General features: G+C 39.1%; 1 protein-coding gene across 18 annotated transcripts in view; it reads left to right on the top strand.

The window, feature by feature from the left end:
• The window catches only part of KDM6A (lysine demethylase 6A), a 160,654-nt gene that overhangs the window by 79,046 nt on the left and 68,279 nt on the right, over positions 1-13,329 (top strand). For all 18 annotated transcript variants that reach the window (XR_015704580.1, XR_015704579.1, XM_087756509.1 and 15 more), the window contains one exon: positions 6,532-6,652. Coding sequence is in view for 16 of the 18 variants with exons in the window: in XM_087756509.1 (XP_087612635.1) it covers positions 6,532-6,652 (121 nt within the window). In the remaining 2 variants the exon portion in view is untranslated. The remainder of the gene's footprint in view (positions 1-6,531; positions 6,653-13,329) is intronic.

The following is a 13,329-nucleotide window of genomic DNA, read 5'->3' as shown; positions in this document are numbered from 1 at the left end:
TCAGTAGTCTCGTGTGCCAGCCTTCAGTATTGCACTCCTTATTCATCTCTCCAATAAACTACTGGTTTATGGTGGTTGCTGTTTGCCTATGAGAGTGGGAGAGTCCTGTGCTGTCAAGGTGCATTCTTTGCCCTTCTTTGCTTTCCCTGTCAATACATATATTTTTTTCAGGGCCAAGCTGTTAGTAACACAGTAAGATTTGTCTTTGAGGGGTTTTCCCCCAGCAGGACCAGATCCTTCAGATGGTTCTCAAGCTGTTTGTGTCAGTGGTTGGCAGATCCAAGGAACTGGTCTCTTCCACACAGAGCAGTCGAGTGGGTAGTGGCATGTGTAGGAGTGCAAACTGCCTAGTGGGCACCTCCTTCATTTGTGTGGGAACACCCCACCCATCATGCAGACAGCAGCCACTGGACTACTTCATCAAATGCCACGTCTGCTCTGCACGCCTCCAGGTATATCAGTAGTTTGTGCCATTGCGGAGGGTGCACAGCATTTGATGAAATAGTCCAGTGGTTGTGGTTTGCATGAAAGCCTCTTGAGATTCACCCAGCTGTCAGTGACATTGCACTGGTAATTGGCAGTCTGTGGAGTTCCTGCTTTGGAAATACCTGCAATGGAAAGTCCAGGAGGGATATAATTTGAGAGCAGAAGAACAGCTTGCTTGCTTGTGATCTTCAAGTTGCGCATCTGTATTGGTGCTTCTTTCCCTGTTCTGTCAGAGTCCTTTCAGCTGGTCTGGTGTTTGTGGTTACCTTCATACGGAGGGCGGAATTTAAACACACACTGTGTAGTTACTGCTTTGTCAAATGTTTCTCAGGTTTCAGGTGACTGGGTCTATATATGTATTTTTTTAGATATAGAAAATGGTAATGGACATGTAGACTACACATACTGATTGTAATTAACCGTTAACAAAGTAGTAATTAGCTTTCTCTTTTGCTTTGCTGTCATCTCTTTCTGTGGTTGTGTATCGAACATCCTTCCTGGATTGATGAAAAAGCATAGCATCTGCTAATGCTGGGAAAAAACCAGTAGTGTCAGCTGCTGTTTTAGAGAAATGTTTAAAGACTTTGCTGCTCAAAACGTTTCACCATTCAACTGTTACGGCCCTATGGACAGAAAAGTTGTACCTAAAGGCTGTAAAAGTATTTCATAAAATTGCAGTGTCCTGACTACTGCTGTATGCAGACATTTTGGTTATGTTCAAACTGTGATTATGAGTTTCAAATAGAAATTTGTCTGTCATAGCCTCACGTAATTTTCGTTAGTGAGCCTATGAAATGACATGAGACTTAGAATAGGTGGTCAGAAAATTGAAAGAGGCAAAAGAAAGTTTCACTCCAGCTGCATTAAGTATTTTTCCTGATACATTAGAATAATGTTGTGTTCTTTTATTTTGTAGGCTCATTCTGATTTTCATGGTTTTTGCTTGAAACGTACAAGTGTTAACTTTTGAATAGTTAAATCAATGCTATTTTATTATATTCTTTCACCTAGTTCAAAGCTGATTTTATTCACAGTCTATCCAAGTAAAACCTTCCAATAGAAGTCTTATAAGAGTTCACTAAATGTTTAATACAATCTTCTATTAATTATTATTCAGCTGCTTTCTTCTCTTTCATAATGGTAGGCATTGTTGTATAGATGAGTGGGTGGAAAGATAGCTGCAGTATTGATTTTGGAAGTCTTGATTTGGAGATGATGGATTCATGTCATCTTTATTTTTCCTGAATTACTGTAGCAGTGCTGTGCAGAATGTAATCCCAGTGGTGCTTTTCATCCTCTGTAGTGTCTGTTTTCCAGTCCTGCTTTCACATTTTGTCAAGTGTTAGATAGCCTTTTCTGCCTGCTCCCATTCTTGGAGAAAACACTTATTTAATTTAAATAAATTCTAGTAGACTCAACTACAGTTGTTTCTTACCAAGCAGTTGGTCAGTATCTTCAGAGAATAAACCAAAAGCCATCTCCTGCTGAATTTAGACAATTGTCATTTATTTCTGTAGTATGAGAGCTCCCAACCCTTCATTCGATGATTTATCTTTCGGACTAATGTATGTTTAGTCTGCTGAAGGATTAAAATGAAAAGCTCCGTCTGTGCATGAAGGCCAGTTAGTTAATGGTGGAGACTGACAACCTACTTGAGGAAGGCTGTGTGCCATCACCTCTGAAGGAAGCTGTTAGCCTCTTAAGCCAAGTCCTGCTTCATATTTGGCAGATCATCAAGCTGTTAGCTTATCTGCTCTTCTGGTTTTGGTCAAACCATAAGAGAGCTTTGAGGGGAAACATCTGAGTAACTCAGATGGCTTCGATCCTCTAGACCCGTACCTTTCTGGATGTAGGCTTGGGCAGATGACAGAAATGGGATTAGTGATGTTTCAGAGCAAACAAAGATGCGTACAAGGATCAAGTGACTCCTGCTGTATCTGGAAGGCCGGACTCGGGCAACCAGATGGCCAGAAAGGACTGCAGCTATCAACATAGGGCCACATTCTCTCTCATTTCCCTTTACTACTACTATAACACGTGCCCCTTCTTTCCACTTCCTCCTGTGTTGTACCAACCTGTACCAAGCCCCGATGTCATCTGTGTTGGATGTTACTGAGCACTTGCAACTGAAATGAATGTCAGTGATGTTGCAGATGTTTTGCTATTGATGTAGTAAGGGACGGAGTCTGGAGCTCTGGGCATGGCACTGGGAAACGAGCAGCCCCAAAAGAAAACTAAAGTTTTTACTGTAATCCATGTTTGTGATGTGTCCTGTAATCTTGAGTGCATTGCTATTTTGTTTAAATGTTTCCCATAGGCAAAATTAGATCAATATTAATTCAGCTATGGTGTTGAATTGCTTGTCTGTTTGTAAGAGTTAATAAGTAAATGTCTTTTCAGACTTGGAGTGTTTTATTCTGTGAAAATCCTACTGACTATTTAGAATCAGGCTACAGTTACCGAAGTAGACATGAGCACCTACCACTGGTAGAAATTGTTGAAAATGCCGCCTTTCAGATCACTTTATTTGTGAAATTTTGATGATGCCCTTTTTCACGGAAGTAGTGGAAGTAATTTGTAGTTGTTATTATCGGCGATTGTCATCGGGGAAAAACCACAAATTGCATAATCGATATTGAATTAACACCAGAGTTAAGTAAGATGCAGGCCATTATTTTGAATGGAGAAGATAAAATATCTGATTTTTAGTTAGAAAAGCTGCTTTGGGGAATATTTGGTGTATTCTTACATAATTTTCCCCTTAATTTACTGATGTAATTATGCTTCATTCTAAGTTTAAATTTATGTTACCTTTCAGAATTCCGTTTAGTTTTTATTATGGCGTCCAAGGATACAGAATTTAAGATGCAAGCAAAACACTGACCCAGGAGTTCCCTAGCATTTTGAGTGCATATGAATTCATTCTTAAATGTAGATCCATCATGTATTAGAAACTGACAGAAAATTTCTAAGTGGAGCGTCTTTCACCAAACTCTCTACCAGTGTGTCCATTCCATTGCCAAATCAATGCAATGGCTGGGAGCAATCAATGCTCCCTGACTGCGCTCCCTTGAAATTTTTAAACTTTCAAGGAAATAACGCTTTTAAAGCACCTCTGCCTTTCCTCCTGAAACCATCAGTTTAGAAGTGATCAAATACAACTGAAAAGTACAGCTAGAATATTATTATTTAGCTGTTAGCATGGCAACTCCAATAGTGTGTTAAAGGGTACAGAGATTTTTGTTTTGACTTGGTTGATTAGATACACTTTTCCAAGCATCCATCAAAGTGGGTTGAAAAGCACGCCATTACTTCCTGCACAGATTGTGTCTAGGGGAATGATGCCTTGTCCTAGTAATTTTCTTCCTCTTTGTACATTTTGGGCTTGTCTTCATTGGAAAATTGTGGTAGGTTGTAACATTATCTCAAAGACTTGCAATAACTACTAATGTTGAACCTGACTCCACAAGCAGCTTGGACAAGGGTGAATGGTGTTGCCATGTTGTCTGTAGGTAGATAAACCTTACACAAACCTCATAGGGGCTGTCTGTGACTAGCAGGTTCTGTGCTAAATGTGACACAGTCTTTTCATGTTGTCCGCTGATTATAATTTTACTGGTTTTTAAGTGCTGTGTTTCTCTGAGAGACTGGGGTAGGCAACAATCTTGTTCTTTTGAATGAATGACAGTATACAAACTAAATTTCAAAACTGTCCTTAAAAGTAGGTTGTTATACTTGTGGCTTTGTTTAACTCTGTTGCTCAGCTGTGACAATGAGTAATATTTCCTGTTCAGTAAGCAAGAGACTATAAAAATATTTTTGTCTCTTACAGTTTCTCTTAAGCTTTTTTTCAGAAATCCATGTTTCAGTGATCCTTGCGAATGAGACATGACGTAGGGGAAATGTGGAAATACTTTATATTTTCTGACCGAGCAAGCTAGCTAAAATGTGAAGGATGTGAGGTTCACAAAATGTATATGAGCATGGTCACAATCTCACATGTGGTGTAGAACCACAATGTCTTATTCCTGATTTTTGTCTTCTCTTTGATAGGGACCATAGACACTGGTTTTCTTCCTTTTTAGAACTCAGAATACTGTCTTTGAACAAGATGCAAATAATGGATTTTAAATACCAGTGGCTAACATAATGAGTACCATATTAGAGTAGAGACAAGCCATGCAAATATACAGTCATAAAATCTATACTTTGGCATAACAAAAGCATGGCTTAAAATGTGTGCTGATATTTAGTGATCAGTCCAGTCTTTGGCCTTCCAGTTTGAGTGGCGTTCTTGTAGAAGATGGTGAGCATACTGCTGTGAGACACGCATCCTTGTTTGTTATGATTTCAGTGCAGACACTGAGGTGTGTGACTCATCACCACCCATACTATTCCAGGGAAGTTTAGATGAGATGTGAGAGACTGCTTAGCCAGTGCAAGTTTGTCCCTTTTGCACTACACTTGCTCATTTTCTGAAGTAGAAAAGTAGGGTACAAGGTAAGGAAACCCTTTCTGAACAACTGTAATAGAAGAAGCTTCAGTTCCACAATAAAAATGTAATATTTTTTGAGCCCATCTGCTCTTAAGTTATATTTAAACAAGTCAGGTAATGCTTTAGGTACAAACAATTTTGTTGCATTGTCTAGAGGAAGTTCTGTGCCTTTGGTTTGCTTTGCCATCAAGAATGGGAGAAGAGCCTGTAAGAATTTTAGAGCAGAAGTAGTGTTTTTGCTGATGGATTCAAAAATGATCATTTATGTGTTTTGTGAATAAAAAAGTCTATGAAAAATATTTATTCAATTTCCCGTTGCAACTGCTGACCTTTTGTCCTTATAAATAATACTACGCTTGCAGAGTAGGAATGGAATCAATTTGCTGAAACATGGTGTGATTTTAGCACTGTGGTAATTCCTGTCTGGTGTCCCTGTGCTGCTCCGCGGTGGGTACAGTTCTCCCCATAGGCTTGCCTGTCATCTGCCTGCTCAGTGTCGATCTCTGGGATTGCTTGGGACAGCAAATGGGACTGGCTTCCCTGGCCTAGGTTCTTGAATCTACCCGAAGTGAGACCGATTCTGATTTCTGTCATTGTACGAGCAGTGGTGTATGTGATGGTATTTTGTTTCAACCTGTCATTGGATTTCAGGGGAGCTAACAGAACGAGTCTTAGCTTCTTTCTCAATTCCTTTGTGAATTTAAATCTGTTATCTTTTAGTTGCATTTCAGCTGACCTAATTTTATGCAGTTGGCCCGAGACGCAAAACAGTCCTGCTTAGAATCATGTTTTTTCTGCTCCAAGATACGGTTGTTACATAGCATTTTTGTTTTATCTGGTACAGTGCCATCATGAACAGGGGCATGTGTAGAGAGGATTTAAAGGTAAGGAAATAGAATCAGAGCCATCTTCACCTATCATGGGAATATGAAAAGCGAGTTAGAGTGGGAGGAGGTGGTAGGCTTTCATACCTTTTTTTTTTCCTGGAGGTAATTGAGTGACTGGAAAGTAATGGAGCAGTAGGTATTAGCTGAGTCCCTGTACAGCGCTGGTGCTAAGAAAGGGAGGACAAAGCGGAAAATGGAGCAGGTTGGTGCAGTGGGCGGAGAAGCGCGTCATCTCTCCTTCTAGGCCTTCTGTGCTGCTCTCAGGGGTCTGCACTACCTGGAATCAAAAGCAACGTAGCAGTTGGTTGTGACATGAATGATCACTGCATTGTTCTAAAGTTGCACTAATTTTGTTGCTAATTCCTGAGTCATCCTTTCTGAAATAGCAGATATGTTACTCTATTCCATGCAGCAAATTAGTTTCTCTAAATTAATAGAAAAGATTAGACTTTTAAATATACCAGGATATCTGGAATACAAAATTACCCAGTCCTTGAAGAATCAAAAGCCAAGCACCAAAAACATTGCAGGTAAACCATTATTTGGATATGTTCTTCTGTAACAGTGCTTTCCGATCCACTTTCTACTAGTCATCTAAATAACATTGATGAGAAAGTAATACTTCAGTAGAAAATAATTTCTTAATCTCTGTTTTTCTTTCAGGGCAATTAAAGCATTTCAGGAGGCGCTTTATGTTGATCCCAGCTTTTGTCGAGCCAAGGAAATTCATTTGCGACTTGGGCTTATGTTCAAAGTGAACACAGACTATGAGTCTAGTTTAAAGGTAGGTTTAAGTCCTTTCAGATTGAATTAACATTTGTTACAAGTTGTGTTGCATCTTAAAACTGTAAGGCATGCATAAGCATATAGCAGTTAAATACTACCCGCTTTTGAAATAGAAGCGCTTCAGTATGAGTTGTCTTAGTCTAAAGACAGAGTAAGGGTAGGATTTGAGGTGTGTTACGTGCTAGAAATGCTCCAAAAAGCCCAGCAAAATTGTAGATGAGCACTGATACTCTGGTTGATCAAAAATTTGGTGTAGGGCTTGCATTAAAATAGTACATTTTGGGGGGAGGCTGAGGATGTACAGAAAGCTGGAGGAAAAAGAAGAGAAGAATTGGCAGCTTGGATTTCTTGATGTTCGTTTCAATGGTTTTTTTTTTGTTTGTTTGTTTGGTTTTTTTTCCCCCATTGTAAGCTGGAAGTTCTTAAAAATTATTAAAAATAGAAAGCTTTTATGCAAAAAACAAAGTTCTCATATCAATTTTTTATATAGTTTCTACTTTTCTAGCAGTTAATCATTGGATTATTTCCCGGTTTGAGAGTCAGCTTCTAAGACAACAATTTCTGGCTAATCAGTTAGAAATGGTTTGTGTTAGTGCAGTACTTTGTTTCTTCTGTACTCCTTGAATTTTTTTTACTGCTTGCATTCTTTTTCGGTCTCCGATTGTAATCTGTCATTTTATTTCCCTCCATTCAACATGTTTGCCCGTTTTTTTTCCCTCTTTCCATTTCCTTCTCTATCCCCATGTTCTTTCCTTCCTGACCTCTAAATTTAGGTATGTGTGCCTTGGAAAAACCAAGTGTTCTTTAACTGAGTTTCATGTGCTGGGAAATACGCCTGCAGGGCTGAGAATTTTGTAATTTGTAATTTTAAGTGTGATTTATAAACCTTTCTGCATATTAATCTCTCTTAAAACTACTGAAAACATTGAATGTTTTGTTTTCAGGAGTCTTGTGGCTTCCTTTTCCTGGCAGATTGTTTTCCTGGAAGTTGTATTTGTGAGGCTATTGGAATTACATTGTCCAAGATTTGAAAGAATAGAGTGTTACTCTCTATTTTTCCTTTCAGTATTTGTAATAATAGGAAGCACTTCTCATCGGGCTTCCTTTTTTCATCTAGAGTCCAAGCTTTCACCTACAGAGACAGGTGGAGTTGGAGATTGTGATTAGAGAGGATGGTACTGCAGAGGAGTAGGAAAGATTCAGTGCAATGAATGGCAAAATAGAGCAAGGGGAGGTAGAGGTAGATCACTGTGGTGGGAAAAGGATTATGTGCAAGTTTGGGGGGCCCTATTTCCTTATACTTTGGCATGGATTTAGTATGGGCTGTCGTGATACATAGGGAATAAAAGAACTGCTGGCGTAGTACATTTTGGGTTTATTTTTAAAGAAGTCAGGGACAAAACAGAAGAGTAAATTTATAAGGAGGCAGTAAACTTGTAATTAAGTAGTAGAAGGAACTTATGCATTTTAATTTTTAATAGAAGAAATTGATCAAGAAATAAATAACCTTTTCCTGCTGTGCCTTGAAATATGTAATTCTATCACTGAATCAAGTATTTAAATAGATACTATGAGAATTCAATCTAAATAATTTACTGTGATCTTCACAATTTTGCAAAATAAAAAGGTTGCTTATCACAAGGATTTCGAGTATACCAGTTTGTTTTCAATACACCAACTACAAATGGGAAAAACAGCAAAGTAGTATTTTAAAAACAGAAATAAATTAATCTTCTGTAATGCAAAATTATCACAATTTCATTGGTTTTATGTGCAATGTGATTAAGTCACTTAAGAAAACAAATGGCAGCAACAATATCTTCACTCTGCTACCCTGGAGCAGAGTGAAGATCTTCAAAAGGATGATGAAATAAACATGATGGGGCGGGGGGCGGTGTTGCATTAAGGATAGTTTCACATTGTCCTTAAATCAGTATAACTGCAGGTTGTTGCTAAATAGTCGTCTCATTTTCCAGCTTGCCATCCTGATTGTATTGTTTGGCCCCCTCTGCTGCATTGAATCGAGTGATTTCCCCCCCCTCCCCCCCCGCCATTTGGAGACTGAGGTGGATCAGAAGTCTGAACCACCTCAACTTGAGATTGCCCAGTTGCTAGATCCAATGCAAGGTAGATGGCAGGAGTGCATGAACGGGAGGGAGGGGGTAGAGCTGTCTTATCCCCTTCTGGTGCAAAACATGACACAAAACTCTACACTGGAATTATCAACTGAAGCACCTAAGGTGGAGTTTCTGGTTTGCTTCCTTTGCTGTGGAGGTTGCAATCCTTAGCAGAGACTAACAGTGAGGAGCAAGAAAGAAAAGACCCAGTGGGGCGATCCACTCAGTCTCGAACAGTTTCAGCTGTTTTCAGTTCAGCTCAGCTGTGGATTTAATGTAGAGTCCTCAGACTGATCTACTTTGAAAACAAAACATTACTGATCGAAACGTATCAGTCTGTACATCAGATTATATCAGTTGAGGAGTAGACTAAGTAGAACAAGCTGGGCAGTAGCTTCTTTAAAAGCCAATCTGACTGATCCCTGAGTTGAGGTTTAAAAAAACCCCTAAGCCAGAACTCTGTGAGTGTCAACGATATGAGAGGCAAGTCAGAAAATACTTCCTTAGTGAAGAGAACAAAATGCAGTGCTGGTGCTGTGGTTATGCACAAGCATAGGGAGAATAAAATGAGGAAGAGATCTGATGAAAGAGTGCAAAAGGATGTTTTCACAGAATGTCTGTCTCGTTCTCTGAGACTGAGCATCTCGTCTCTTTACAGAAGAAAGATAAGTAACCCAAATTAATGAAAAGACACAGTTGTCTTGTTGTGCCTTTTTTGGTTTTGTGGGCCTTTTTAAAAGGATCCAGGATTTTAGAGGGTGGTTATGGGGTTTAGAATCCAGCCTGCTAGTGACCAGCCTTGTGCACAGACCCTGTCCTCCAGGCTCTGTATAAGGTACTTCATAGCCCAGTTTGAGCTTCCTATTTGAGAGTGAGGCGGGAAGTGGAAGTAGCTTTTCATCTGGTGTTCGCTTGTGACTGTTCTGGATTTCACAGATTGTACCAACGTTGCATTAATGTACTTTGAAATATCATAATATTTTTGATGGTATTTAAACATTCATGTTAAGTCTGTAATTGCTAAGAATAAACCATTGCCATCAGATGAGTCATTGTCAGTAAGAATCTTCAGGCAAAGGGGGAAGATGGGAGTCTGAAGGTCATATATTCCACGTTTTTCACAATTTTAGACCATTAACATAAATCATCTGTATTTTATGTAAGCAATTTAAGCACAAAATTAATTTTTACTATTTTAAGATGTTGATGATCGAGATAATTACTAGAGTGCTCTTTAACAAGCGTAAAATCAACTCTCAGTGTTTTTTCAAAATCAATTACTGCTTTTGCATGTTTTTAACATTGCTGCAGTTAAGACTTGCAAATTACTATGAGAACTCTTGACTGCTCCGTTATCCCATTGCCATAAACTCTGGCAAGAACACCAGTGCTGTTTGAAAAATTACTTGGCCTTCAGGCTTACATTAAGGGGAAAAAAAAAAGTGGCCCTTCTGATTGAAAAGAGAACAGTCCTTGTGTAACCTGACAGTTAGGGCAGTATTACCTTCAGAGGTGATACATGAAAGCTGAATTTGCCCCATTCATCAGAAAAGTACAATTAATTCCAAAAATCAACTGGCAATGACTTGGGGGTGAGTGTGTGGAGATTTTATTATTGATGACTACAGCAGCAACATACTATTAAGGTTTATCTCACAGTCCCAACTTTTTCACACTTTACTACGTGTCCTGCTGTCCCCTTCATATTTGCCATTTCCTACAAACAAACATTAGGAATACTGTGTTCGATGGTGTTAGCTATGGTGGCACCGTGATAATATGAAAAGGGAATAAAGCATGATATCTAGGAATATAATATATCTTTCTATTGGTTTGGTAATGCAGTTGGAAAAAATGTTCAAGCTTCTGAGTATGTGCCACATTATTTCTGGCATCTCACTTGCTATCCTAGTCATTTTCCTATTTATTGAATATATTTTTTAGCCTCCTTTTTTCATACATGTATGTAATCATCATGTCTTGCGCATGTGTCTCAGTTCTTCCCTTAAGTACTTTTGAATCTTAACCAATTTCTAGGAAATACGTCAGAATGAAAGAGATTTCAAAGAGAAGTTGGTAGAACACTCCTGCGCGACATACTGCCCCAGAGCCATTTGAACTCTGCAAGCTGAGGACCAGGCGATGGGGTTGGCTTGATCTGCAACAGGGGCACCAAATGACCCGGTCGTGGGTCTGGTGTGTTGGGACATCAAAAATTCCTATGAAGGGAACTGTCCCATCCACACAGGAGTTGCTGTGCATCAGGCAGTCCAGATGCCTCTTGTCCAGACAGAACCTGAATGGAGAGCTAGGTAGAGCATGAAGGGGGAGCTGGGTGTGTTGTTTGGGATCATTGACATGCATAAAAGAGAAGCTGAGGAAGAAAAGAAAAACTACAGCTTTGGTATTACTTAGTTTAATAGTTGGGTTACATTGGAAACGGCAGCTATGGGAAACCAGTCTTCCATCTGGTGCTTGTTTTGCTTGGCGGCGCTGAAGTATCATAGTGTGCTTTCGGTGGCGAGTTAGGGCTATGATCCTGAAAGCCCTTTGAATGTAAAACTCAGTTCTCTTCCATAGTTTGCTGACAGACTACTTAAGGGGGGGGGGGAATCTTAGTTTTTCATATTTATTAGAATGATAACATTGAGGGAATGGTTGGTGGGTGGGGGATTTTCTGTGGGTTTGGTTTTGTGAGGGGCTGTTTTGTTTGCTTTGGTTTGGTTTTGGTGGTGTGGTTTTTTGTTGGTTTTGTTTTGTTTTTTTAATGGGTGGTCAGTAGGGACTCTGGACACAAGCAGGTTATTTTATGGCAAACCAAGCTATGTTGTGCTTTGGGAATTTTGTTTGGTTTTTAAGTATTGCAGATGCATCCTGTACCCAGCAACAAAACCCTTTATAAGAATGAGAACTAAATTACTCATGTTTTCAATTATCTGCCTTTTAGTAGAAATACTGATTCTGCCTTTCACTTTTAGAAATTTTTTCCTTCTTATTTACACACAAAACAGGTATCCTAGTAGTTTGCTCCAGGCCTATGCTTTGATCTTGCCCGTAAATCATCAATTTAAATATAATTTTAATTTTTAAATTATTTTCCTCAAGATTATCATTTGTTAGTAATGTTAAGACATACTGCTTATATTAGGATAAGAAAAAGGCTGCAAAAGAATTAGAATTTATTGGGAAAATATGCATGAATTACATGAATATGCATGAAATGTAAAAAATTAAATACTGATATACAGATGAACAGCTCGAAGTACTTATTTGTAGTCCGTCAGGCACTTTTCCACCACTTACTCAAATAATTCTCTTGTCTAGAATATACCTTTATGAAAGATGTTTTTAGCTACTACAGCTATTGTGTGCCAACATGTAGCTGTTACAGACATTGCTCGTTTTTTTGTTCTTTTCACTAATAAATAAAAATGTATTTATGAAAGTGAAAATTTGTGTTTTCAAGCCGTCAAGTGCTGTTTCACAATTTAGTTATCTTTCATATGTGCTTAGATTTGTAATTTTTTGGCTTAGACATGTTAAATTGAAACATTATGCATTTATTTTTAATTATTAAAGAAGAATTAACTAGTCAAAATACATACAGTTATAAGAAGTTTTAATTTCTTCTGTCTAGTTTTATGTCTGAAATTCTACCAGAAACTAATCAGCGACATTTTTAGGTAAAAAAACAAAACAAAGGGCTTTAACTATTGCAAGGTGGATATCCAAGATTTCACCTAAAAATCCAAGCACTTCACCTAAAAATCATTTTGTGGAAAGCAAGGTGAAATGAGTCAAAAGATTATTTTAATGAAAATGTAAGTGGATGGAAAACAGGATTTGGGAATGAAATTGCTGTCGAAGTCTTTGTAGTTTGCATATGCGTATGATGGAGGCACGTAGACAAGAAGTAAAAACATGGAAGTTTTTTAATGCAGCATGGCACTGTAATCAAACGGCACGGGAGTTATTAGTGCAGCTGGTTTTGGCAGTAGATCACGGTAGCACAGTGTCGGGCCTACAGAGTGTTTTCTTTTGTTCTGTCTTAGTTTTGCATGGGTTTTTGAGTAATTTTGGAGTTTTCCTGTAAAAGAAAACTATAAGTGTATTTTAGAAATGTCATGATTAGGAAGAGCAGTAAATGCTAAAATTGAATTCACATGCTGTGTGGCATCTTCCGTCATTTGGGCGGGGAGAAAGAACAAACCACGAGAAGAGAAATAGTTGACTCTGAAGTTGAGCGTTCGAGCGAATGCGTATTGGTGCTGGTACGCTTAGGCCGTTTGTGGACCTTCTCCTCGTGGGAGGTGGATCTTGGTCTGGGTTGATTAGCTGTAACTGAAGGGTTGGCATTGGGAGCACGCCCTAATAGCCAGCTGCGCTTACTGGCTAGGTAGCCGCAGGTAGCCGGCAAGGATTATGCTGTGCTTTCGGTTCGGCCTGGGTGGCTGTGTGGGCTGTGTGGGCTGGGGCAGAGAGCTGCAGGTCCTGAAATGACCCCGGCTCAGGGCAGTTCGGCCCCAGGGTGATGCCAGGCATCCCGTTTCCCTATGGC

This window comes from Nipponia nippon, unplaced genomic scaffold, assembly GCF_047370975.1.
Source record: "Nipponia nippon isolate SJK-2023a ecotype South Korea unplaced genomic scaffold, ASM4737097v1 scaffold_2, whole genome shotgun sequence".
Lineage (NCBI taxonomy): Eukaryota > Metazoa > Chordata > Aves > Pelecaniformes > Threskiornithidae > Nipponia > Nipponia nippon.
Note: the sequence above shows the minus strand (reverse complement) of the source record. Positions and strands in the feature narration are given on the sequence as shown.